The sequence below is a fragment of the Hylobates moloch genome, unplaced genomic scaffold (genome assembly GCF_009828535.3).
Source record: "Hylobates moloch isolate HMO894 unplaced genomic scaffold, HMol_V3 SCAFFOLD_19, whole genome shotgun sequence".
NCBI lineage: Eukaryota > Metazoa > Chordata > Mammalia > Primates > Hylobatidae > Hylobates > Hylobates moloch.
The window spans coordinates 78,621,037-78,643,497 of record NW_026652294.1 but is presented as its reverse complement, the minus strand read 5'-3'; the positions used below and the strand labels follow the sequence as shown (position 1 = coordinate 78,643,497).

General features: G+C 40.2%; 2 protein-coding genes across 7 annotated transcripts in view; both read right to left on the bottom strand.

Annotated features, from left to right (window-relative positions):
* Positions 1-1,567: 1,567 nt before the first annotated feature.
* LOC116459281 (forkhead box protein D4-like 1) lies at positions 1,568-7,069 on the bottom strand. Of its 2 annotated transcripts, XM_032139649.2 has the most exons (2): positions 2,623-7,069; positions 2,419-2,569 (listed from the first exon to the last, which is right to left on the bottom strand). In XM_032139649.2, exons 1-2 carry the CDS (start codon positions 3,699-3,701, stop codon positions 2,419-2,421), a joined length of 1,230 nt encoding a protein of 409 aa, XP_031995540.1. In that variant the 5' UTR covers positions 3,702-7,069. The 2 variants fall into 2 exon arrangements, with proteins under 2 accessions (XP_031995539.1, XP_031995540.1); XM_032139648.2 differs by having other exon boundaries at positions 1,568-7,069.
* A 98-nt stretch (positions 7,070-7,167) lies between these two features.
* The window catches only part of LOC116459280 (zinc-regulated GTPase metalloprotein activator 1C), a 47,369-nt gene continuing 32,075 nt past the window's right edge, over positions 7,168-22,461 (bottom strand). For 4 of the 5 annotated variants that reach the window (XM_032139639.2, XM_032139640.2, XM_032139641.2 and 1 more), the window contains 6 exons: positions 20,918-20,974; positions 15,558-15,609; positions 9,101-9,169; positions 8,932-8,997; positions 7,715-7,844; positions 7,168-7,332 (listed from right to left, as the gene is read on the bottom strand). In XM_032139639.2, coding sequence (XP_031995530.1) covers positions 7,226-7,332; positions 7,715-7,844; positions 8,932-8,997; positions 9,101-9,169; positions 15,558-15,609; positions 20,918-20,974 — 481 coding nt within the window. In that variant the 3' untranslated portion in view covers positions 7,168-7,225. The remainder of the gene's footprint in view (positions 7,333-7,714; positions 7,845-8,931; positions 8,998-9,100; positions 9,170-15,557; positions 15,610-20,917; positions 20,975-22,461) is intronic. The other variant, XM_058431257.1, reaches the window with a different exon arrangement.

The window sequence follows — 22,461 nt, the reverse complement described above, 5'->3', positions numbered from 1 at the left end:
GCCGTGATTTTAAAGCCCAGCCTCAGGGTTGCAGAAGCCCGAGATGTGGGAGGCGTCCGGGACCTCCCTGCAGAACCGCGGGGACTCGGCGTGGGATCCAGAGTGTGGCCTCCTGCTCTGTGCAGTCAGGAAGGCGGCCTGGTCTGGACGCCCCTGGGACGCGTCGTTGCCTGGGGGGAGGGGGGGAACTGCGGCGCCTCCACGACGCCTGGGCTGCCCGGCAAGTGTTTGGTGTCGTTGGCGGGTTCGCAGCCGCGCCAGGTGACCGTCCGTTCCGCGAGCCGGGCAGGGCAACCCCTGCGGGTCGTACCCGAAGGCCGCCCCTCTCCAAGCCGCCTGGGTGCTTCCAAACAGGTGGACCCGAAGCTCCTGTTTGATCGGAGAATAACGTTTAATTTACTCCGCCACTGAATTGATTGTTTAAATATGCATCTTTGGATATGGTTTAACATTAGGCAAAAATTAGGAGCTTGGAGGCCGTTCCGGGATGGGGTCTGACCCTCAGTCACCCATGTTCGCAGCTGTGTTGGTCTGGCCTGGAGCAAGAGAAGGAAGGTAATTGGGAGGGTGCCAAGAAAGCCTGGAAAAGTCCCGTCTGGGTTCAGCTCAGCGGCCGGCTGGAGCCGCTCTCCCGGGACGCTTGTTGACAATAAATGAATGAAGGTCGGCCTGGAGACGTTTTCGCACAAAGGGCAGAGGGGAGTTGGAACGTGAACCAGCGAGAACCTGGTATGAAATAGGACCCCTCTATTCTCAGTTTGTTTCCAAACTCTTAGACCGCCCCAGCCCTGCCGGATTTGCTAAAAGTGGTCTATTTCGGACGCTGGTGGTGCTACGGGGCTGACGGCTACCTGTGCAAAGAAGAGGGAAGAATTGGAAGCTGGGGTCTGGGCAGCTACCAAAAGTGGGGCTTGGGAACTTTTCAGAACGTCCTCAGAACCTCAGGAGCCAGGAGGAAATCTCCCGTAGGGGATCTCAGGTAGGGCATGCCAAGAAATTCCAAGAGATGGGATGGAGAAGAGAAGCCGGAGAAAAATCGGCCAATTAGACTACTGTAAAAATGTGTGTCTCCATGTTTGTCCTTCCTCCTGAAATAAGAAATTCATAGCTGGGGTTGGGGAGTAGAAGGGGGCTGGGGGAAAAACTTTCTCAGATTCACAGAGCAGCTTCCCTCAAAGCGGCACAGAATAGGGAACCCCACTCAGGACAGGGGAAAACGGCCAAGTTCCTAGAAATTTGTTTTCTTTGTGGGGAGCAATTCATGATGGGCGTTCTTGTCTGATTTCCCCCTACTCCGTCCCCTGACGCCTAGCAACACTTAAACCTTTCTAGTTGCAAAGTCTTTTCAGAGTTTCTTTTTTAAGAAATAAGTTTTGAAAATTCTGGTGATATATATTATATATATATATACGCACACATACATGTTGGCCAGTACATTCCAAATTGATCTTAAATGGTTTTCCAGCTTGTTGGGGGGTGATGAAAAATAAATGGAGAATATATGTACATGCCCTCCTATTCTTTTCTTTTGCAAGCCTCATAAATAGTAAATTTCCTATTTTAAAAGCCAGGACATTTTCAACCTCAAATATCTGGTATTTTTAAAGGCCATATTAAAATGGATTACTTCTGCTATCTATAATAAATATGAATTGTGAAAATAAATTGTTTGAGAGAAAATAATGTGGGTTTTTAAAAGTTCCATTTAGAAAGGGAAGAATGAGACGGAATAGAAAATAAACGATGTAGTGTAGTGACTTAGCATTTTATTTCGTCTATATAACTAGGCTTAATTTTAACATCTTAATTTTAACAATAAAGATGGCACGTCAGACACACAGATAAGAAATCAATGTTCTGAAATTCATATCCTACTTACATTAAACAACCCTATCGGGAACACACAGAGATCAGAAGCATTTTGCACTTGACTTAGGAATAATACTTCCAGTTTCAAGGAAATGAGGAAGGGGGAACATGTTTAGCATCGGAGGCGGTGTTTTTGTTTGCTTGCTTGTTTTTCTTTTAATGCCAGAACAAAATACCCCACTCACGTTCATAGTACCCCAGGAAATGTGCAAATCGGGAAAGCCATAGAAGCCACAACCGAAGGCAAGAAAAGACGACTTGACGCCCTGCGAAGGTTACGTTCAGGTGGTTTTTAGAGGAACGTAATCCAGCTGTTTCTTTCTAACCATTTTGCAGCGAACAGAAGTTCGTGTTTGCTCTCCAGCGGGATTCAGATGCACACGCCCAGTATGGGCCGCGCAGGGTGGAGTGAGCAGCTGCGGGTCCCTCCGCCCTCCCACCTGGCTCTAGGAGGGCCCTGGGGAGTTGGCCAGGGAACTGGGCGTGGGCGATACTCAAAAAGCTGGTGAGGTCCCCTCTCCGCCCAAAGGGGCAGCCAGCGATGTCAGCCTAGAGCCCTCTGCCACTGCCTGACACCTCAGCAGCCCCGAGGCGGCCGACAGGTGCCCGCCCAGCACCCCGCCCTTGGTGGGAGCGCAGCCGCTGGCGCCGTCCTCCTCCTGATGCTGCTGCTGTTGCTGCAAACTTGTCCGAGCAGCGGCGGCGGCGGACGCGTGCAGCAAAGGGGCAGCGGCCTGGGGATGCAACGGGCATGATGGTCGCCGGAGCAGGTGGCAGTAGCTCCAGGCGGTCGGGGACAAACTCTGCGCAGCCCCTGTACCCGCTCCCCGGACCCCTTGCATAATACTCTCAATGCTGAAAGAGATGCATCCGCCTCCCGGTCGCGGCGCCAGACCCTTGCCCTCCTCCCAAGGCTGAGGACCAAGTGAGGGCTGCAGCACGGGAAGGGTGCCGGGGGTCGCCAGGTCCGCGCCTTCTGCTTTCTTCGGTGCCCCGGCATAGGCGGGTGCCGAGAGCAGTAGGTAGCGAAGAGGATGAGGGTGCAGCAGAGCGTACGGGCGTCTCCCGGGGGCGGCGGTGGGGTAGGCCCCCGGGACAGGCTGCGGCGGGGCAGGGGCCCCAAGCAGAGGGCCTGGGTGGGGGTTGCGCAGGGCGGCGTGTGCAGCAGGTAGAGGGAAGGGGTGGGGCAGGTGGGCTCCCGGGGTCAGTTGGTGGCGCTTGAAACGCTTCCTACGCCGGAGAAAGCTGCCGTTGTCGAACATGTCCCGGGAGGCGGGGTCCAGGCTCCAGTAGTTGCCCTTGCCCGGGTGGCCCGGCTCGCGGGGGATCTTGACGAAGCAGTCGTTCAGAGAGAGGTTGTGGCGGATGCTGTTCTGCCAGGCGGGGAGCTTGCGGCGGTAGTAGGGGAAGCGGCCGCTAATGAAGGCGCAGATGCCGCGGAGCGTGAGGCGCTTGTGCGGGCTTTGCAGGATGGCCATGGTGATGAGCGCGATGTACGAGTAGGGGGGCTTTGCCGGCTGCCGGGCATCTTCAGAGGCCGCCGCAGACCTTGCCGGTGCCCTGAACTTGGTGCCAAACTCTGAGGGGTCGCTCGGGCCGCCGCCGCCCTCGATGTGCTCTTGGGGAAGGGCACCCCCGCCCCACCGGGCCACCTGCAGCCCCGGCTGGGGCGACTGCTCCAGAAACTGCTGGCTCGCCTCCTTCTGCTCGTCTTCCTCCTCGTCTTCATCTTCCTCCTCTCCCAGGACATCGATTTCACCGTCTTCCCCTTCGGAGTCCCGGAGGCTGCGCTGCGGTGTGGAGCGAAGGCGCTCAATTCTTGACAAGTTCATGGAGGAGCAGGTGCTTCAGTCGCAGGGGATGTGGCGGCCGATCACCTGGCGTGGGGCGGGCTGAGCTGGAAGCCTGGGATAAATGTTGCAAGAAGCAGGAACGCTAATGGTTACCCTTTGGGATGTTTTCTTCTGCTAGTTTCTACTCCTTTCGAACAACGTCCGGCAAAGATGTCTTTGCCTTTTAATAAAAGCTTCTTTAAGCCCATGTATGGTGGACTCCCCCCTTTATAACCCTTCTTCCCCTACCTCGGAGCAGTGCCACTTCCTCCTGACGTAGTCCAATGATGAGGGTCTTCTGGGCAAATACCCGTCCGGAGAAAAGCCCAGCCCCCTCCTCCTCGCACCCACCTGCCACCAGGGAAGATGCTCTACTCATCCGGCGCAGCTAGCCAGTTGGCAAGCCTTTGCATGGGTTCTGTTAAGGCGCATTTAAAACTGCGCAAATAAAAGCGAGGTAGGAAAGTATGATACTCAACATTCTATGACCACCTCGACATGCAGTCTTCCCTCCTGGAGAAAAGAAATGGTGGGGCGGGAGGCTGAAATGTACACGGTTGTTTGTAAAGGAATGTGTAACTGTAAAACTATGTTTTTGTGTTTCACAGCTGGTAATCACCCATTTTCACTGGTAGAGTCTGTCCTTTTCCGGAATGGTGAGCTGCATTATATTTAAGGTTCTGACAATATTCCCAGGCTTCAGGGAGGTGTTGCTTTGCTCCCTCTACCTTCCTACCCACCTCCCCAAGATGCTCTCCCTGACCCAAATTTTCAGAAAAGGTTCAAATGTCCCAGCACTAAATTGTGTAAGTTTATTCAGGGAAGGCAGGAGAGCTCACACGGAGTCCTCTGTCCCCTTGCAGCAATGGTTCTCCAACTTCTTTGAATACTTAACCACAGTAAGAAATACATTTTATATCACAATCTTACACATACAGACATAACACATAACTAAGATGGGTTTCACGAAACAATACACTTACACTATAGTGATCACTGATATTTCCTTTTTAAAAAAATGGCCATAACCAACTAAATTGATTTCACACATACCAGTACGGGCCCAGTTTGAAAAATCCTGTTCTTACAAAGTGGCCCCACATACAAGAAATGCACCCAGTCTATAAGGGCTTCTCTTTCTCCCTTTCCTCCTTCCTTTCTTCATCCTTTTTAACCAATTCATTTTTAGAGACAGGGTCTATGTTGTGCAGGCTGGCTTTGAATTCCTGGGCTCAAGTGATCCTCCCACCTCAGCCTCCTGTGTAGGTGGGAACTACAGGCGTGCCACTATGCCTGGCTCTGGCTCTTCATTCTTTTTTTCCTTTTTTTTTTTTTTTGAGACGGAGTCGCTCTGTCGCCCAGGCTGGAGTGCAGTGACACAATCTAAGATCACTGCAAGCTCCGCCTCCCGAGTTCACGCCATTCTCCTGCCTCAGCCTCCTGAGTAGTTGGGACTACAGGTGCCCGCCACCACGCCCGGCTAATTTGATTGGTTATTTATTTGGGACAGAGTCTTGCTCTGTCACCCAGGCTGGAGTGCAGTGGGGCGATCTCAGCTCACTGCCAGCTCCGCCTCCCGGGTTCACGCCATTCTTCTACCTCAGCCTCCCAAGTAGCTGGGACTACAGGCGCTCGCCACCACGCCTGGCTAATTTTTTGTATTTTTAGTAGAGACAGGGTTTCACCGTGTTAGCCAGGATGGTCTCGATGTCCTGACCTCATGATCCTCTTGCCTCAGCCTCCCAAAGTGCTGGAATTACCAGCGTGAGCCACCGTGCCCGGCCTCTTCATTCTTTCAGAAATGTCAAAATTAAGTGCTTTTACTGTAATAATAAAACTTGGGACTTCAATGAGGCAAGAAGGGGCTGCAGTGTTGCCTTTAAATCAGTGGGTCCTCATTCACTATCTGCACTGGGGAGGGGCAATATGACAGCAGAACTGTTCAACTCACTCACTCGACATCCTTAGAAGTAACACGATTTTTAGATTGGCTTCATTAAAATTAGCTCAGAGACTAAAGTAGCACTAGAGAAATAAAACAAATATTTGTTATATAAATAAGCATCTTATTAAAATACTAAGTAAGATACTATGCCACTGTATATATTCATAATTTAAAACCCACCTACTTGGGAAAACTTTGAGGTGCCATCTAATAAAAACGCAGCATAAAAGAATATTATGCCATTGATAGTCACATAGTATCTATAATTATGACAATGAATGTTCAGTGAGAAATCAAACACCAACTGCAAGGGCACAATACAATAAAAAATAGCTTAAAGTAGCTAGTGCCTTCAGGATAAAATCTGGAAAACAGCTTTCTTGCTAATCGTTTTTTAAAACTTCGCTGCTCCTGAAGTTTTTACCCTTGAAGGCTACTCAGTTTATATGAAGCTTGGAGGACAAATAACGGACAGGTTTGAGCCTAACAGATTTGTTTGAATCCCAAATTTACCAATGACTGCTTGTGTGACCTACTAAACTAAGCTCCAGGAGGGCCAGGCCAGGTGTCTTATTCAACCACATAATCCCAGACGCCTCCTCCCCAGCGCCCCCAGCATGTGAGGCACATTTCCTCCATCAGCATAGGAATAGGATGACCTGGGAAAGGGAGTATTGTTAGTTTTCCTAGTGCCAACTTCGATAGGGATTGGGGTTATTTAAAAATAAAGGAGAAAAATAAGGAGGCGCTCAAAAACAAAACAAAAAACCCACATTGATGGGGGTATGTCAAAGGGTAACAGGAGAAAACTGAAAGAGTTCCCAATGGCCAAAGCTGGGATAATTTGAGCAACAAAATAAAGTAGTATTAAATTGTAACCCAAAGTATAAAATATTCATGTGTCCACACTGATAAACATAAATGATCAAACTAATAAACAAAGCGAAAGGGACAACTGTCCTTTGCAAAAGAATTTCAATTAATTATTTAGACCACTCCCAAGAAAGTACACTACAACTCCCCATTCCTTTAGTGTGGGCTGTGCTCAGTGATTTCCTTCCAAAGAGCACAGTATGAAAGGGGGGAAGAGTAACTTTACAATGGAGAAACCTGACAAACGCTCCTTCAGCCAGGTGATCAGGTCGTCAACATCAACATCAATAACAGTCATAACCTTTTATTTCATGTCATAAAATGGTGACACTTGTTTTAAAAAAATTTAATAACAATGTAATCATATCTCTGCAATCAGCTGAAGTTCTAAGAAAAAATGACAATGTTGAAAGTTTTATCAACATTATTATAAACTTTCATGTTCAGTATATGTAAACTCCAGAGCCAATTTCAAAAGATATTTAAGTGAAATACCATTCTTTAAAAAAAAGGATATTATATATAATTGTACGAATGTTAAATGTTTTACAGTACTGATTTGCTACATTTTATTTATGCTGTAAAATAAATACCATTTTAAAGTTTATTGGAATTCATAACTAAAGTAATAAATAAATGCTTGAAATATACCCAGCAGAAACTTATTTTTATTATCCAATCCTTTTGATAAGAAATGCTTCTAGTGTTATGTACAAACTTGATCTTCTTTGAAATGTGTTGTCCACCGCTTTTCTGTTTGTGTCACAGTAGCTATAAATAGCTGTTTAAGGATATCCTTATCTAAATTCCTGCCTGCAAACAAAATACGATGTGATTACATTATGCTTATGAAAATGACACAGTTCACCTATCAATTCCAGTTCATTAAATGCTTTATGGTGTTTAGAAATTTACAAAAAGAATAGTAACTGAGTGATTCCATCTTTAACTTTCCAGTTCAGTACATCAAAACCACATTGGTGCTTGGATTAATCACTTTTCTAAAACTGAAAAAGAACAAAAGTCCTAACAAGCTTTTATGAATGTTGTAACATGATAAAGACGGAACATTGACCACAAGCTTATTTAGTTATAAAAGAGGACCTGAATGGTTAATCTGTTTAAGTGGCATATGATATCCCTTTCAAATGTATTTTTCACTTTGTTTTAAAACTGTTAATCCTTTGGGACTTACCAATGAGGACCAATCGATTTGTTCTCTCAGTGTCATCCTTCCAGCTCACTGGAGTCTCCTCCAAATCATAGAGCTCATGGACACCCTGGACAATCACTTGTTGTGATTTGTCTTTGATTGACACCAATCCCTGCTCAAAGGAGAATTGACTGAACATTAATCAGCCTCAGTTCAAACTTAAAAGCAGAAATAGAGCGTCAATGTTAATGGATTAATAATTGATATTCACTTAAAAAATACAAACTCTTAAGCTGAGAAAATTACTTAATTCCAATTATTTGTGAATTACAAAAAGTTTCTTAATGTTTTTAATTTTCAAAAAAGGTTTCTGTGTATTTTTTTTCTGAACAATCCCCTTTTCTAATGATAAAGTTAATACATCTATTAGGATGGTTTTCAGTGTTATTTATTACAACCAAAACCTGAAACAAAATGATGAAATATGTATCATATCCTATTGATTAAAGATTTTATATAATGTTTCACAGTTTTAGTGGGAAAAGTTGAGAAGTTAAAGGATTTTGGTTATATTAAATAATTTGTTTTAGAAATGGGTTGCAATCAATGAACAATGATGAAATAAAGAAAAACTATTGTATTTATCTGAATAAAAGTTCATTTTGTACTGATTTGCAGAAATGAGAAACGAATTATCTGATAAACTGGCTCCTATGGGGATGAAATTAATTTATTTGAAATAATGTTCTTAATATACCAAAAACTTTGTGCACACTTGTGAACACACAAGAGTAGGCACTCAACTGACTGGTTAAGCATACACCTACAATCAGTGCTTCCTGGAAGAAATACGTTTCATGACTTAAATACCCAAATATCAAGTAATGTGAGTGAGTTTCTAAATACAGAACAAGAACTCTTCCAGGCCTTTGTAACTTTGTTTAGAGTATGACAAATGTTTAGTGTCTGCTAAATGCATCAGGAAGCATAATGTTCAGCAGAAGTGAGATTTGCAACATTATTTCTCTGTACTTGGGAATAGAGAGCAGAAGGTAACATTTCAAAGCACACAGGTTGTTCTAGCTGCAACCCTAAAGGAAGCTGTGCATGTAAATCATGCCTTACGCAGTGATTTCCAAAGCTCCTTTTCAGTCATGAAATAAAGAAAAATGAAAGTAGACAAAGATGATTTGTACTAAAACCAGTGTTTCTGTTTAAAACCAAATACAGTTTTTGTAACAGCCAACAGTAACCTGTACCTTCAGCCTTATGACCTCCATGCAGTGATTGTCCTTGTTTCTCACATTCTTTTCCCACAGGAGATTCTGTATCAAGTGACATATTTTAATAAGACCAACCATTGCTAATAGCAACAACTATGTAACAAAACCGCTGATAAATCATTAAACAGTTAAAAATTGCATTCACCTGAATAAATATATTAAGCTGTTCTTCCTTTGCATTTCCTGGTACTTCAAATGTGATTGTAACAATACTCTGTAAATCAAGGGAAATAATAATAATTCTTTATAGTAATATCACTATATTTTTTAAAACACAAATTTTAAGATGAAAAGGAACATATTCATGGAATTTTACATTGCTTAAACCATATATATTAGGTATTATACTTTCCTCAGCATATGTGCTGTTTTTTTTGGAACTAGCAACTCCATTTCCTACATTCTGCAGAGGTACCAATGGGTTTAGTATTTACACAAACTACTACCTTGTATTTTAAAAAACTCACTCAAAAACCCTGATGAAAGGGTCCTCATTATTTAACTCATTTTTTCATGGATTCTCAGCAATAAGAATATATACAACACATACAATGTACTCACTACACAGGGCCAGGTACTTTTGCCTGAGTCGCCTCATTTTATCTTTTGACAACCATCCTGGGGAGTGAAGATAACTATTTCATTTTATAAATTGGGGAAAATAAGGGTCAAAAAAATAAGCTACCCAGAGCCAGGAATAAAACTCAAAACCAAAGTAAATTTGTTCTCTTAAAAAAAAAAAAAAAAAACGAAAGAAAGGCTTGGCTTATCTTTAACTGAATAAGCATGTGCCAAGAGGAGAAGAGTTCTTAGCGATGAGAATGATAGGATAATGCCCTCTTTGGCTTTAGTAAGGGTGACATCATCATGTAATGAATATTAACTTTAGGATTTATTTTTCTTCTTTATCTTGATAAATCTCTCACTGTCTACCCTAAAGAAACAGAAGCTTAACATTTCCTCTAACAGGTCACATAATTGAAACCCAAACCTCCCTTTGCCAATATAACCCCAAATTTCAAACTCAGAGATGAAAATACACAAGGGCTAAGCATAACATTATAAAAACATACACCCTACCTTGGAAAATAGAGGCTCAAAAGCCAAGCTCAAAATGACTTTAAAAAGGTAGACAATAATATACTAAAGCACAGCTTTGCATAACTTCCTAGAACTGCATATCTGGCCTAGCAATTTTACTCACCATTACATAATCATACAGGCTTACAGCAGAAAATACAGTAAGACCAATACTATTTTATAATCCAAACTCAGAGAATCGCTAATGGTAAGTATTGAAGACCAATTTAGGCAGAAACATATGAGACATTTCTTTTTTTCCATAGGTTATTGGGGAACACGTGGGGTTGGTTAACTTCTTTAGTGGTGATTTGTGAGATTTTGGTACACCCATCACCTGGGCAGTATACACTGCACCCAATTTTTGTCTTTTATCCCTCATCCCCTTCCCACCCTTTCTCCCTGAGTCCCCAAAGTCCATTGTGTCATTCTTATGCCTTTGCATCCTCATAGCTTAGCTCCTACTTATGAGTAAGAACATAGCGATGCGTGGTTTTCCATTCCTGAGTTCTTTCACTTAGAATAATACTCTCCAATCTTATCCAGGTCACTGCGAATGCCATTAATTCACTCCTTTTTATGGCTGAGGAGTATTCTATTGTATGTATATATATCACAGTTACTTTATCCACACATTTATTGATGGGCATTTGGGTTGGTTCCACATTTTTGCAATTGCGAATTGTGCTGCTATAAACATGCGGGTGCACGTATCTTTTTCGTATAATGACTTCTTTTCCTCTGAGTGGATACCCAGTAGTGGGATTGCTGGATAAAATGGTAGTTCTACTTTTCGTTCTTTAAGGAATCTCCACACTGTTTTCCATAGTGGTTGTACTAGTTTACATTCCCACCAGCAGTGTAGAAGTGTTCCCTGTTCACCATATCCATGCCAACATCTACTATTTTTTTGATTTTTGGATTATGGCCATTCTGCAAGGGCAAAAATTTAAAAGAACACACAAGAACCTGAATTTGAAAGAGTAAATGGTGGTGAGGCACCTTTGAAGGGAGAGTGCTCTGAGGAGCAGGACTGAAGAGCTTGGTGTTGAGAACTCCCAGGCTAAAGCAATCCTCCCACTTCAGCCTCTCGAGTAGCTGGGATTACAGGTACATGCCACCATGCCTGGTTAATTTTTTGTATTTTTTGTAGAAATGGGGTTTCACCATGTTGCCCAGGCTGGTCTACAACTCCTGGGTTTTTAAGCAATCCACCCACCTGGGCCTGTCAAAGTGCTAGGATTACAAGTACGAGCCACCACACCCAGCCTAAAGATTTTTTAAATGATTTTTGCTTTTGTCAGGTTAAATATGTGACTTAATATTTTTAAGGTGTACAATAAACTCCAGTATGAGACAAAAAAGGCTTTAAAAATTAAGATAACACATCATGGGGCTCAAAAAGGATGATCTATGTTTTGGAACCAGATGTTTTCCTACACCAATAAACTCTTTTCACGTTAGAAAAACCCTGAAAAAATCTGTAATCCCCAGTGCAGAAGATAAGGGTCACAACTCATAGTTGATTCTAATAATAAACTAAACATCATTTGTCACTTGGGTTTTCTCCTCCACCTTCCCACTCTCCAAACCCAGGTGTTCCTTATGGGGAATAAACAAAGAAGCTATTCCCTTATGGGGAATAAACAAAGAATCCAACTGCATTAAAAATTCAGGGATAGAGCCTTAATAACACATACATACTATGTCCTAGGTAATACCCATTTCAGACTTTTTTTTTCCAGTTTTTGTTTTGAATCTAAAATTAACTCCTTTTTCCATGTATGCTGACACAGAAAGAAACAGAAAAGTGAGGCAATAATTCATAAAACTAAAGCAAAATGAGGAATTGTCTCTAAAATAAAATTTAGGAACAACTTACTCAGGTTTGTTTATTTAGTCTGTTTCTTCTTTAACCCACTGGGTTATTTCTCCATTTTCTACTCTTTTGCAAACAATACCTAACATGCAATAACTTTATATGTTTTCTTCATCCAGAACACTAAGCCCCCTAATATGCTTAAACTCAAAATCTGTACCTTCACACTCTAGCCCTCTGTTCTTCTTTGCCTGTATAATATCTATACTATAATATCTGGCCACCAAGGACAACTGAATATATGGCATTATATTCCAAATCACTTTGCCTTCCCGATTTTTCTATTTCTAGGTTTCTCTAGTCAATCTAGGCTTGTTTCCCATCACTCCTTCTTTTCTTTCTGATCCATACTCCGTCAGACAGGATATTCAGGCAAGTCTACTGGTGAAATAGCTCTGGATTTATCCCATTTCTAGTCTCACTGTAACCAACATGTTTCAGGCTCTCATCACACAGTATCTTCCCGCATGGTCTCCTGACTCTAAAGTCCAATCTAGCTTACGTAACACTCCTAGACAGCACTGCTTAAGTTCTCTTTCTCTAGCAAATTAAAACCTAACACCTTAGACCAGGATTCCAGTACCAACTCTCCACTAAGACTTCTGTACCAGAGACCTACTCATCTGTAAGATTCTCACCTTCTCATTTTTAAACATCCATATTGCTCTTTTCCTTACTGCTTCCTGTCAAAAAAAATCCTACCATTTCAAGGTTATTTTTTGTTGAGTAAATCAGAATAGCACTTACTCCTTCTTTGACTGGGAAGGGGCAAAAAGGAACTCTCTACAATTCTGGATATCTTTTATATTCTGACCTGAGTGGGGGTTAGAAGGATATGTCTTTGAATGTGCATATAGACAGATATGTAGGTACAAATATACGTAAAAATACATTGAGGCTGGGCACAGTGGCTCACGCCTGTAATCCCAGCACTTTGGGAGGCCGAAGCGGGTGGATCACCTGAAGTCAGGAGTTTGAGACCAGCTTGGCCAACATGGTGAAACCCCATCTCTGCTAAAAAATTTTTTAAAAAATACAAAAATTAGCCAGGCATGGTGGTACATGCCTATAATCCCAGCTACTCAGGAGGCTGAGGCACAAGAATTGCTTGAATCCAGAAGGAGGAGGCTGCAGTGAGCCAAGGTCGCACCACTGCACTCCAGCCTGGGTGAGACTCCAGGCAGAGCGAGACTCCATCTCAAAAAAAAAAACCAAAAAAACAAACACAAAAACAAAACCCAAACATTGAATTGTACACTAAAATTACACATTTGCATGCTTTACTGTATGCAAAGAAATAAACCAAAACCAAAACAAACAAGCAAAAAACTATCCTCATGAAGCATTTGAAGGGGTTCAGGACATGCTATCCCAAAATATGACACCTCGGTATTTGAGAAAATGGCAGAATCAGGAAGGTCACTCTCACCTTCTCTCCCGAAGCAGGTCATAAAACCTAGGACAGATTTTCTGAACTTCCACTGATGCAGGTCATAAGAACCTCATTTAAGAGGTGCCCTCTCTATACACAGAGGAAAAGAACATCCTTAAGTCTGAATATGAACGGTCACAGAGAAAAATCTGAGCAAACAGGCCTTGCTAAGTTCTTCCCAGTTTATTATTAGATCATACTGTTTTATCTAATTATGCTTCTCCGTTACTATCCTCTTCCATATCATAACTAACATAAAACATACACAAGTATGTTTTATGAAGGCTCCTGTGTCAAGTAAAGCTTACTAAATAAGTTTGTATGTTGAAATTTCTCTTGATAGTTGGTCTTCTGTTAGACAGACCTCAGCCATGAATCTAGTGATAGGCGAGGAAAAGATAAATTTCCTCCCTCACACCTCAGATCCACTGAACCAAATGAAATTGTTCATGCCTCTGAATCCCACAGCCCTTTGGCTGTGATGCTATTTTTCCCTATGTTTATATTATCTAAAGCAGGACAGTGCATCAGAATCTCCTACAGAGGCTATAAAAATATAGATATGCCCTATTTAGTAGTAAAATGACATAATGTCTGGAATTTGCTTTAATACACTACAGCAAGGGCAATAGGTACATACAGGCTTATTATACTATTCTACTCTTATGCACATTTGAAATTTCCTATTAAGAAACATTTGTTTTTTTTAAATACTCCAGGCAAAAGAAATGTTGGGAGGATAGGTGAAATAAAATCAGCTAAATGTTGATGCCATTTAAACTGGGTGATGCATACAAGGGGTTTACTTAACTATTCTGTTTATTCTTTTATATCTTTGAAATCTTCCATAATAAAATGTTAAAAATATACATTGATATACACATACCCAAGTCCCAATCCTGGAGATTGAGGGGTGAGAACTACTGAGTTATCGATTTTTTTTTAAAAAGCTTCACATGTGATTCTGATTTATATCCCATTTGAGAAACACAGCTTTTCATTCTTTTAACAAATAGTCACTGAGTATCCCCCAAGCCCTGTACTAAGCAATAAAGATTTTATATTTAAGGAATTTATAGACTAATGCAAGGCAAAAGCATTTCAACCAAACTACAAGGCATCATAACTGCCACAACAGGGGTTCATTCGAGATTCTACGGATGGAGACACTGGCCGCTCCAAATGTTCATGGTGAGTACTGCGTTTTCTTCATCTTTTCATCCCTATGATTCTTGGCATCATGTTCTTTACCCAGAAGCTCAAATGTGCTTCATGTTCATCTATATGACAGATACCGACTATCATAAAGAACTGGGTTTTTTTTTTTTTTTTACCATAAATTCTATCCCCAAGGACTAGTATTTCTCTCATTTATTCATTTTAAAGATACGTGAAGAGGAATATCCTATTAACAAAAGTTTCACAGGGAAAGGTGCCACAAACATAGCAGTAAACCTGCTCACAAATATGAACCAAAATGAATACAAATGCAACTAGCTGTTATCTTGGCCCTATTACAACCAATAGCAATTCAAAAACTGAGTCATCACTTGAGAGAGAGGAAGGAAGACTAGGCACACTGCCCACTTACACATCCCCCACTCCACCACTCAGGGTTTTAAGCGGAACAAAGAAGTTACCCTAAAGCTCTACGATCTATGGTCTGCTTAACAGAAACGCAGGTACAGTAAAATTATATTTAATTTGTTCCTAGCATCTTAGATATTTACCTTAGGGATTAGAATTTTAGAGCATGGAAAACATCTTAAGGAGTTCAAATTTACAGTGCTACCTGAAGGTGAAACTCCAAGTCAATTTTTATTTAAATAAGCCATGCTTATATCAGACCTTTCCTTAAACAATTCAACCTACTTAAAAACAGACTGCCTGTAGAACCCCCAGGCTGCTTTTAAGGAGTAATCCCTATCAGAACTAATCAATATGCTATGCAACTACAGAAATGGAAAGGCTAGAAAGCATGATTTCCTCATATTCTAAAACAAATCTGGTTTGATGAATTCCTATTATGTGTTAAGAAATAGAATTAGACTATGTCAAAAGCATTTAAGATTCCAAAAATTATCACCACAGTTCAAAAATACCATTTTAGAAAAAGTTTATAATAAAATAGTCCTAAACATAGCCTATTTAGTTAAAGAGGTCCTTTAAAAGCATTCATTAAGAATTTTGGATTTAGATTTTTTTCTTTACCTGATCAAGGTGAGGTTGTGTTCCTGGCACATGCTGAAGTTTTTTCTGCAAACTAAAAACAACCGATTAGAAATTCAGAGATGAATACACTTCTGATTTAACTTTATGCGTTATTTAGTGACACAAGGATAATGAAGTGACTTTCCATAACTGACTATTCTAATATTCTGTAATTCTAATTTTACACATTGTTCACAAATTCCAGGAGAGAAAAGCTGGCAGATTAAGTTTTTTCAAAATTTCTTCAAAAAAAAAACACACATTCATATATATACATATGCACAGAATAAAGAGAAAAATTAATCTTTTAGCAACACTATTTTGTATGGTTAAACATGTCAGTAGATTTCTTTACAACAGGTTTAATATAAGCTTAAATATATATATAACCATTCTAGTATCACTCAGAGTTCCTTAATTTTCTCCTGCTTCCTAATATGAAAATAATGCTGGCACCTAAAGAAAGTTAAAAGGATAAATTTTCCTTTATCAATGTTTTCCCTAGAACTTATTAAAAAACAAATAGTATCCACAAATATAAATTTTCTATATAGTCAGTTACCAATTGAGAGAAAAAGAAAGTCAGAATGTTGAAAATGCATTGTTCTGATATGAAAAGCACAAGAAGATCAATATGGCATAACAAATTACAACCATAACAACTGTAGCATACATTTCAACACTGATAGGGACAGGACAGGAGGGGGAAGGACTTAAAACCTTGCAGATGTTTTGCTTTGAAGAACAGTGAGGGGTAAATTAGTAACAGCAAGTTTAGGAAAGAGAAAGAATTTGTAGGAACTATTGGAGGGAATGAGTCTCTTTGGGGGGTCCTAGTAGGGAGAATGTCAAATTAAATCCTTCGCAGCTGGTTGCTCAGGAAAAGATTCTCCTGTTTAGCAGTTAAGCACACACAAAAAAGTCATGCAACGGCCTTCCCTACAGTGGTGAGATCACATTAAATGGCTACTTCAAGTGTCACTAAAGCATTGTAACTGCTCTTAAGTGTAGAATGAGATTATTTTAGAAAAATGTTTTGTAAAATCATATGCTTTTCCCATATGTTCAGTATTTAATGTTGTTGGACAATGACTGTCTAAAACTTAATGTGCAGCAAAAAAAAAAAAAAAAATCTAACAACAAACATTTAAGTTTAGTTCCCAGTAAGTCTCAGAATTTCATGCCCTCGATTTTTTCCCTATTATACACATTTTCAGAAGACTAATCTAGTGGATAAGGATATGCTACCAAAACCTGAAATTCATGAATCGGAAATCATGTTGCACATTAACTTGCAATCCTATAACAATTTTTGTCTCTGCGCACATAAAATGAAAATTCTGCACGCATAAAATGTAAAAAATCTCAAACAGTTTAGTGTTTTGTATATTTAAATCATTATGTTCTGTAAGAAACAATAATTTAGGTATTGTCAGTAAGATGGAATTAGCAACATTTCTATTTCTCCCAAGTAAAAATATAGAATGATACGAAGAACTGGATGCCTTGATGAAAGTACCTGTATTACAGCAAATTACAGCAAAAGACAGAAGTAGAAAGGAAAAACAGAAATTGATATACTGAATATCGAGGTGGGAAATGATTTCATACTATAATTCTTATTAGTGAAATAAAACACTAAAGGATACAATATGTAAAGGGAAAAAATAAAATTTCAACTAAAAAATATTTTAGTGTTTAACATACTAAATGACAACCAACTTGCAAGCTCTTGGACCCAACAGAGATAAATTAGTTTAAGAAAGGCAAATTTTGCTGGGTTCAGCGGCTCAGGCTTATAATCTCAGCACTTTGAGACGCCAAGTAGGAGAATCACTTGAGGCCAGGAGTTCAAGGACGAGCCTCAGCAACGTAGCGAGAGCCTGTCACTACAAAAAAGTAAAAATAAAAAAATTAGCCAGGCATGGGTGCAAGCCTGTAGTCCCAGCTACCCAGGAGGCTGAGATGGGAGGATCATTTGAGTCCAGGAGTTCAGGACTGCAGAGAGCCATGATAGCCAGTGCACTCCAGCCCAGGTGACAGAGTGAGATTCTGTCTCAATAAAATAAAATAATTAAATAAATATAAAAAAAAGAAAAGGCCAAGTGTGGTGGCTCATGCCTATAATCCCATTACTTTGGGAGGCTGAGGTGGTCTGATCACTTGAGCCCAGGAGTTTAAGATCAGCTTCGGCAACATGGCAAAACCTCATCTTCTACCAAAATAAAAAATTAGCCAGGCATGGTAGTGCGTGCCTATAGTCCCAGCTACTCAGGAGTCTGAGGTGGGAAGATGGCTTAAGCCCAGGACGCAGAGGCTATAGGGAGCTGACATTGCACCACTGCACTCTAGCCTGGGCAATAGACCCAGACCCTGTCTCCAAGGGGAAAAAAAAAAAAAAAAAAGAAAGGCAAATTTCATGCAGTATTGTTTCATTTTTTCCCCCTGTAAACATATTTAAATGTATCACAGGATCTGTAACTATCAAAACTGCCCATAGCATCAAATTAAAAAAATAGTTCTAATCCAGACATGGAGGATGAAAGGGATCATGGCTAACTAGTGAAATAGCACTGATAGTCAAATGAAGGGCTAGAACCTTGAAGTAAAAAGAAGAAAAGGATCATCAAGAGAAAAGTTAGGATGAGCTAGACTTCTGGTTATTTCAGAAATGGGTAGCAAAAGACAAAGGCTCTTAAGCTCCCAGAATTAGGTGACAACCTCAGCCAATCTATCTCCCTAGTAAAGCCAGAACTAAGATGGGGAAAAAAGACCATTTTTAAATGAACAAACCAAATTTATGCTTAGGGCTGTATTAGCTTAATGGAGGAAAAGTCATTTCAAAATTAGTAAAACAAAAGCTTTATATGAAAAAAACATAGTATAATTCTAAATGATTTTCATACAATCATTATCAAGCATAAGTGATACTGGATACCTGAAGCTGACATGAGGGAAAAAGGCTCAGGGAGATTTCACAACTTTGTACAGCAGTGGCTTGAAAGGATGTAACTATATTTACCATAAAACAACAAGTAGTCATTTTTACCTTACATAATTTATAAGAATTTTTAGAAAAATAGGCCTGGCGCGGTGGCTCACGCCTGTAATCCCAGCACTTTGGGAGGCTGAGGCAGGCAGATCACGAGGTCAGGAGATCGAGATCATCCTGGCTAATACGGTGAAACCCCGTCTCTACCAAAAATACAAAAAATTAGCCGGGTGAGGTGGCGGGCGCCTGTAGTCCCAGCTACGGGGGAGGCTGAGGCAGGAGAACAGCGTGAACCCCGCGGGGCAGAGCCTGCAGTGAGCCGAGATTGCGCCACTGCACTCCAGCCTGGGTGAAAGAGCGAGACTCCGTCTCAAAAACAAAAAAACAAAAACACAAACAAACAAACAAACAAAGAATTTTTAGAAAAACAGAAATAACTCACATGTAATTCAGGTATACCAAACTTTCCTGCCTTCCTACTAAATGGAACTAGAAAAGCAAAATGCTGATTTTTTTCCAGGTACTCCGAAAATATCTTTATAATTTTAACCGTAATTTGTTTAGTCTAAAAAGGTACTGGCTCCAATACCAGAAGCTACAGGTGAAAAACGTATCTCTCAACTGAAGACGACTTCTTGAATAACTGTGTCACTGACAAGTTTATTCTCTGAGCTTCAGTTTCCAAACTGAGAAGGAGGAATAACTGCCCTACCTATCCCACACTTCTGGCTGCTGAAATAATCTCAATCAATTTCTTTTTTCTTTCTTTCTTGTTTTTTTTTTTTTTTTTTTTACAAACTACATGCAAATTTAATTTTTCCAATTTATAAAGTAAAAGGGGTCCAATAAAACACTGTCATGTCCTACCTCACAGGTTACTGTAGGTATTGTTTTCAAAATGTGAACAATACTACAGACTGAAGGTAATAAAAAAAAAACTAGTTGAAAGTAGAATTAGTTTTTAAGGGCATGGCTAAGGCAAAATTAGAAATATATATATAAGGCTGGTGTGGTGGCCCACACATGTAATCCCAGCACTTTGGGAGACTGAGGCAGGAGGATCACTTGAGCCCAAGAGTTTGAGACCAGCCTAGGCAACATAGCAAGACCCCATGCTTACAGAAAATTAAAAAAAAAAATTAGTCGGGCACGATGACACATGCCTGTGGTCCCAGCTACTTGGGAGGCTGAGATGGGAGGATCACTTGAGCCCAGGAGGTTGAGGCTGCAGTAAGCCATGTTTGTGCTGCTGCACTCCAGCCTGGGTGACAGAGAACTCCATCTCAAAAAAATAAATAAAAAGAAAAGAAATAGATACAGGAATGAGAATTAGAAGTCTCAAGTATAGAGCCAGCCACCATGCCTACCCTTAAGCAAAACTGCCCCACCAATTCAAAATACCCAGAGAGACGTCCATTTTCATGATCTTGTATGGACATATACGAGACTTATGAGATATTCATTGCAGCATTATTTGCAATAGCCAAGCTGTGAGAACAAGTTAAATGTCCACTAACAGAAAAAGAGATAAAGTAAATGTGGTATATGTAGAAAATGGAATATTATTCAGCCTTTAAAAGGAAACCTTGCCATATGCAAAAACATGGATGAACCTTGATGACTTTATGCTACATGAAATAAACCAGTCACAGAAAGACAAATAATGCATGATTCCACTAGTGTCAGGTAATTAAAATAGTCAACCCCACAGAAAGAGTGTAGAACGGTGGATGCCAGGGGCTATGAAGACAGGGAAATGGGAAGCTGCTATTCAACAGGTATAAAGCTTCAGTTAGAAAGAGTGAAATGTTCCAGAGATCTGCTGCACGTCCTCATGCCTATAGTTAGCAATACTGTATTGTACACTTAAAAAACTGTTAAGAGGGTAGATCTCATGATAGATGTTCTTACTACAATAAAAACAGAAAAAGATACTGATGCACAAGAATAACTAATCTTTCTTCCCTCCCTTACCAAAAAGATTCCCCACAGGAGAAGGCAGAAAACTAATCCATTATTAAAGTGAAGAGAGTTATTTGTGTGAGAATCCTAAGCTAAAATTCTCTATGTATTTCATGCACTTTCTCACAGAAAGAGTATTAGACATAGTGTATGGTGTAGAAGTGTTAACAATTAGCCTCTAAAGTTAACTATCATTTACACTATAATTTCTACAGGAAAATGCAATATGATTTCCAAACAACCAATTAGTACAACTTTCAAGAACATACCTCATTAAGAATGGTCTTGTATGCCAAAGGAATGGCAGGAAGCTTAAATCATGGATGCAATTGTGCAAATCATTCCTGTTAACTATGGGGAAAAAAGGTACATAACAATAAAAGTAACCAAATTATACAAAACCTACCTTATTCCAGAGAGACTATCAAAGGCATGAAGATCTAATACATTAGAGAGATGAACTCTAAAAGGAAGAAAACTAACGTGAGCAGTTGGAAATTCTGTGAAATACATCCAATTAATCAAGAAAAAAAAACAGACTCTTAAAAAATTTTATACATAAAACTCATAGAAGTGGGCAAATGGTATAAGATTTGAATCACAGTTGAATCAAGATTGAAAATTGTTTGGTTATTACTTCAATGAATTAGCTTTTTAAAAAACTTTCAATTATCTTTTCAATCCTGAAATTTATGAGCTTTTCAAATACATTTTTATAGCTCAAAAATCAGCTAAAGAACAGAAACTTTTCCAAGCAGCTTGTTACTCAAAAGATGAAACAAAAGAAATGACAAATAGAATTAACAAATAGGTACATTCCAAATACCTCTGCAATTTTTGTATTTCTTTTATTCCCCCTCCCTTGATATAACATGTAATATAAACATGAGGAGTCAAATAACCAAGGTACAAAATATTAAGTTACTCTAGGACCCTGATCTTCACGTGATTTGATTTCATTCATTCAGAATGGGGCTGCATGTAGAAAGAAAATTCCCACCATCTGAATAGACATTATTTCTCTTAGAATTATTTAATGATACTTAAACTTATTTAATTGACTACAATGATTCAAATCAGGTGAGAATAAATAACATATCACAATTAGCATTAGGTTTGGTTTAAATATAAAAAAGCAAATTTATAAAGACTGTTGATTGAGTTATAATTTTAACATAAGCCCAGAAAACAGCAGAGGACAGGCCAGGCATGGTGGCTCACACCTGTAATCCCAGCACTTTGGGAGGCTGAGGTGGGCGGATCACAAGGTCGAGATCAAGGCCATCCTGGCCGTGGCCAACATGGTGAAACCCTGTCTCTACCAAAAATACAAAAATTAGCTGGGTGCGGCGGCACGCACCTGTAGTCCCAGCTACTCGGGAGGCTGAGGCAGGAGAATCATTTGAACCCGGGAGGTGGAGGTTGCAGTGAGCCAAGATTGTACCACTGCACTCCAGCCTGGCGCAGAGTGAGACTCCGCCTCAAAAGAAAAAAAAAAAAAAAAACCAGCAGAGGACAGTGATTTCTCCATAATCAAAGCTAAGGCGAAGAAATATTTAAAGAAAATGACAAATGTATAATTTCAAATTTAGATTCCAGAAGCTTGCCAAACATTTGTTAAATTTTCTTACAAGGAAAAAAAAACATCATTGGTCAGATTCCAGAATTTTTTTTTTAATGCACAAACATATAAGAAAAAACATCTCCTTTCTCTTAGGATTGACCAACTGTGCCTGCTTTGTTTATTCTCAACAGTCTATCACATACTCGTACTCATGGCAACAATACTGTGTTAGATTATGAATGCTTGTATTGGCAAAAGACAGACAAATTCCCATCTTATTACTCCAAAGTTCTATGTTAGTAGACTATAACAACAACTCAAATTCTGGGCATTTTAGATGTACAGAATTAGAAACATGATCAAGCAAAGAAGCAAATGTTCTATGA